The sequence below is a fragment of the Colobus angolensis genome, unplaced genomic scaffold (assembly GCF_000951035.1).
Source record: "Colobus angolensis palliatus isolate OR3802 unplaced genomic scaffold, Cang.pa_1.0 Scaffold36, whole genome shotgun sequence".
NCBI classification, from domain to species: Eukaryota; Metazoa; Chordata; class Mammalia; order Primates; family Cercopithecidae; genus Colobus; species Colobus angolensis.
This window is the reverse complement of record NW_012116932.1, coordinates 962,653-966,220: the sequence shown is the minus strand read 5'-3', so window position 1 is coordinate 966,220 and position 3,568 is coordinate 962,653. Positions and strand designations below refer to the sequence as shown.

Here is a 3,568-nt window from a genome sequence, read left to right as displayed (position 1 = left end):
CTCAGCCTCCCAAGTAGCTGGGACTACAGGTGCCCGCCACCACGCCCGGCTAATTGTTTGTATTTTTTTTAGTAGAGACGGGGTTTCACTGTGGTCTTGATCTCCTGACCTCATGGTCCGCCTGCCACAGGCTCCCAAAGTGCTGGGATTAGAGTCACGAGCCACCGCGCCCGGCCACTATACTTTTATTTTTATTTATTTATTCATTTTTGAGACAGGGTCTCATTGTTATCCAGGCTGGTGTGCAGTAGCATGAACATGGCTACCTGGGCTCATGTGATCCTCCCACCTCAGCCTCCCTGGTAGCTGGGACTACAGGCAAGCACCACCATGCCCTGCTATGTTTCGTTTTGTTTTGTTTTGTTTGAAATAGAGTCTCACACTGTAGCCCAGGCTGGAGTGCAGTAGCATGATCTCCGCTCACTACAACCTCCACCTCCCAGGTTCAAGCCATTTTCCTACCTCAGCCTCCAGAGTAGCTGGGATTACAGGCACGTGCCACCACGCCAAGCTAATTTTTGTATTTTTAGTAGAGATGGGGTTTCACCATGCTGGCCAGGCTGGTCTTGAACTCCTGACCTCAGCTGATCCTCCCGCCTTGGCCTCCCGAAGTGCTGGGATTACAGGTGGGAGCCACTGTGCCTGGCCCTTGCTAAGTTTTTAAAAAATGTTTTTAGAGACGAGATCTCACCATTACTACCTAGGCTGGTCTCGAACTCCTGGGCTTGAGCCATCCTCCTGCCTCAGCTTCCAAAAGTGTTGAGATTATACAGGCGTGAGCCACCACACCCAGCCACCATTCTTAAAATGTTCTACCCACTCCCTCGTTTTGCTTCAAGACAGCTCTTTGAGGGAGGGGGTTTGCCATTCCCCCCCTCCTTTTTTTTTTTCTTTATTTAAAAACAGGGTTTTACTCTGTTGCCCAGACTGGCGTGCAGTGGCACATAGCTTATTATAACCTCAAACTTGAGCCCAGGGGCTCAAGTGATCCTCCTGCCTTGGCCTCCTGAGTAGCTGGGACTATGGGTGTGCACCACCGTACCAGGCTAGTTATTATTGTTATTATTATTATTATTATTGAGACAGAGTCTTGCTCTGTTGCCCAGGCTGGAGTGCAGTGACGTGATCTCCACCTCCCAGGTTCAAGCGATTCTCGTGCCTCAGTCTCTGGAGCAGCTAGGATTACAGGCACGTGTCATCATGCCTAGCTAATTTTTGTATTTTTAGTAGAGATGGGGTTTCACCATGTTGGCCTGGCTGCTCTGGAACTCCTGACCTCAGGTGATCCGCCTGCCTAAGCCTCCCAAAGTGCTGGGATTACAGGTGTGAGCCACAGAGCCCAGCCCAGACTAATTTTTTTTTTTAAATTTATTTTTAGAGACAGAGTCTCACTATATTGCCCAGTCTGGTCTCAAATTCCTGGCCTCAAGAGATCCTCCTAGCCAGATGCAGTGGCTCACGCCTGTAATCCCAACACTTTGGGAGGCTGAGGTGGGCAAATCACCTGAGGTCAAGAGTTCGAGACCAGCCTGGCCAACTTGGTGAAACCCTGTCTGTACTAAAACTACAAAAATTAGCTGGGCATGGTGGCAGGCGCCCATCATTCCAGCTACTCAGGAGGCTGAGGTGGGAGAATCAGTTGATCCCCGGAGGTGGAGGTTACAGTGAGCCTAGATCATGCCACTGCATTCCAGCCTAGGCGACAGAGTGACAGCGTGAGACTCTGTCTCAAAAAAAAAAAAAAAAAAGAGATCCTCCTGTCTCAGCTTCCCAAAGCACTGGGATTACAGATATAAGCCACAGCACCTAGCCTGTCAATTCCATTTTATGTGTGGGAAAGCTGAGGTCTGGGCAGGAGAAGGACCTGTCTGAAGCCGCCCTGTTGCTAAGTGATGGGTCTGGGAGATTTGACCTTAGGTGGACACCAGCTTGGCACCCCCATCCACGGGTGCGAAAACCATGGGATGTGCTAGGCACTGTTCTGAACGCACACTTCATATAATCCTTACAACACTGTGGGGGAGTATGGGGTGGTGAGCCAACCGTTACCCCACTTGACAGAGAGGGAAACCAAGGCCCTGAGAGGTGGCACAGCCCAGGTTCAAACCCAGGCAGGCTGGCACCAAGCTCACACTCTTAACCACCAGGCTGATGCCTGGATATATGTAATTTCCTTCCAGGCGGCTGTGGCCATTTGTCAGGGGAGGAGGGGGCGGGTGTCTGGAGCGAGATCAGCCAGCAGAGGGGATATGGGTGCCAGGCAGCAGACCTGGTCAGGAGCTCCCAGGCTGGCATCTGGGCTGCCAGGCTAACCTCAGGCCTCTCTAATCCCTCACTGCTGCCCGCCCCTGCTTCTCGGAACTCTCCTGTGCCCCGAAGCTCCCCCCATCCCTCCATCCCCACCCCTACTCCTGCGGTCGTCCCAAATACCAGACAGGACGAATCTCAGCTTTTCCCCAAACATTCCTTGTTCTTGTGGCCCGGCCCAGGCTGGCTGAGGTTACGAAAGCAGAGATGGGGTGGTTGTTGGCGGGGAGGGGGGGACCAAGGGGATGGGCTGGCCTGTCCTCACCACCCCATCCGGCCGCCTGCCCGTCCTCCCCAGGGCGGGGAAGGGGGTGGGCCAGCTCCCCCAAAGCCCGGGGAGAACAGGCTGTTGTGGGGGTGGCCTGGGTCTGGAGATGGGGGGCAGTGGTGGCCACAGCAGAGACTCCAGGAGGTGACCGCCTGGTTTCCATTAGGGAGTCCTGGTCAGCAGCTTGGGCGAGACGGCAGAGTCAGGGCTGGCCATGGTAAGGTGGGGCACGGGAGGGTCTGAGGGTGGGGCCTGCCTGCCTCCCCACCCCCACTCTGCCAACTGGCCACTGCCTCCCCACTAAGACCCTCCCCGAGGAGGGGATGCTCCAGTCACCATGGCGACTCCGCGCCCAGCCTGGAGACACGCTGACCCTCCCTTCCCCACAGTGGCTGAGCCTGCTGCTGCTCGTGCTGTTGCCGGGCCCCCTGCCCGTGGCTGGCATGGAGGATGCTGCCTTCCCCCACCTTGGGGAGAGCTCGCAGCCCCCGCCCCGGGCCTGCCCCCCGCGCTGCTCCTGCCCCCGGGTCGACACTGTGGACTGTGATGGCTTGGACCTTCGGGTGTTCCCGGACAACATCACCAGAGCCGCTCAGCACCTCTCCCTGCAGGTGGGGCCCAGGGAGGGGAGTGGCGGCACCCAGGGCTGAGACCCAGAGGTGAGGGGAGCTGGAGGGGTGCCCCGGGGCTGAGGAGCGTGGTGGGGTGTAGGAACACACGGGCGGGAGGGCGGCGTGGAGCTGGCTGTGATGGAGCTTTGCCTTGGCGGATCGGCTCTGCATGCCCCAGGTGAGAGGGGTGAGTGTGGACATGCTGGAAGTTGTTGGGGACTGAGGGTTAGTGGGTGTTAGGGTCAACATCCTGGTGGTTATAGTGTTGTTTGGAGTCGGTGTGATGGGCAGTTTGGGGTTATGGGGATGTTGTGGCATTGGGGGTTGATGGTGGGGGTGGTGGCACATTTGGGGTCGATGGTGGGGGTGTTGGGGCATGTGG

General features: G+C 56.6%; 1 protein-coding gene across 2 annotated transcripts in view; it reads left to right on the top strand.

Annotated features, from left to right (window-relative positions):
* The window catches only part of PODNL1 (podocan-like 1), a 31,885-nt gene that overhangs the window by 15,280 nt on the left and 13,037 nt on the right, over positions 1-3,568 (top strand). The window contains exon 2 of one of the 2 annotated variants that reach the window (XM_011953198.1): positions 2,965-3,186. In XM_011953198.1, coding sequence (XP_011808588.1) covers positions 2,965-3,186 — 222 coding nt within the window. Of the gene's footprint in view, positions 1-2,880; positions 3,187-3,568 lie in introns of those variants that run through there. The other variant, XM_011953197.1, reaches the window with a different exon arrangement.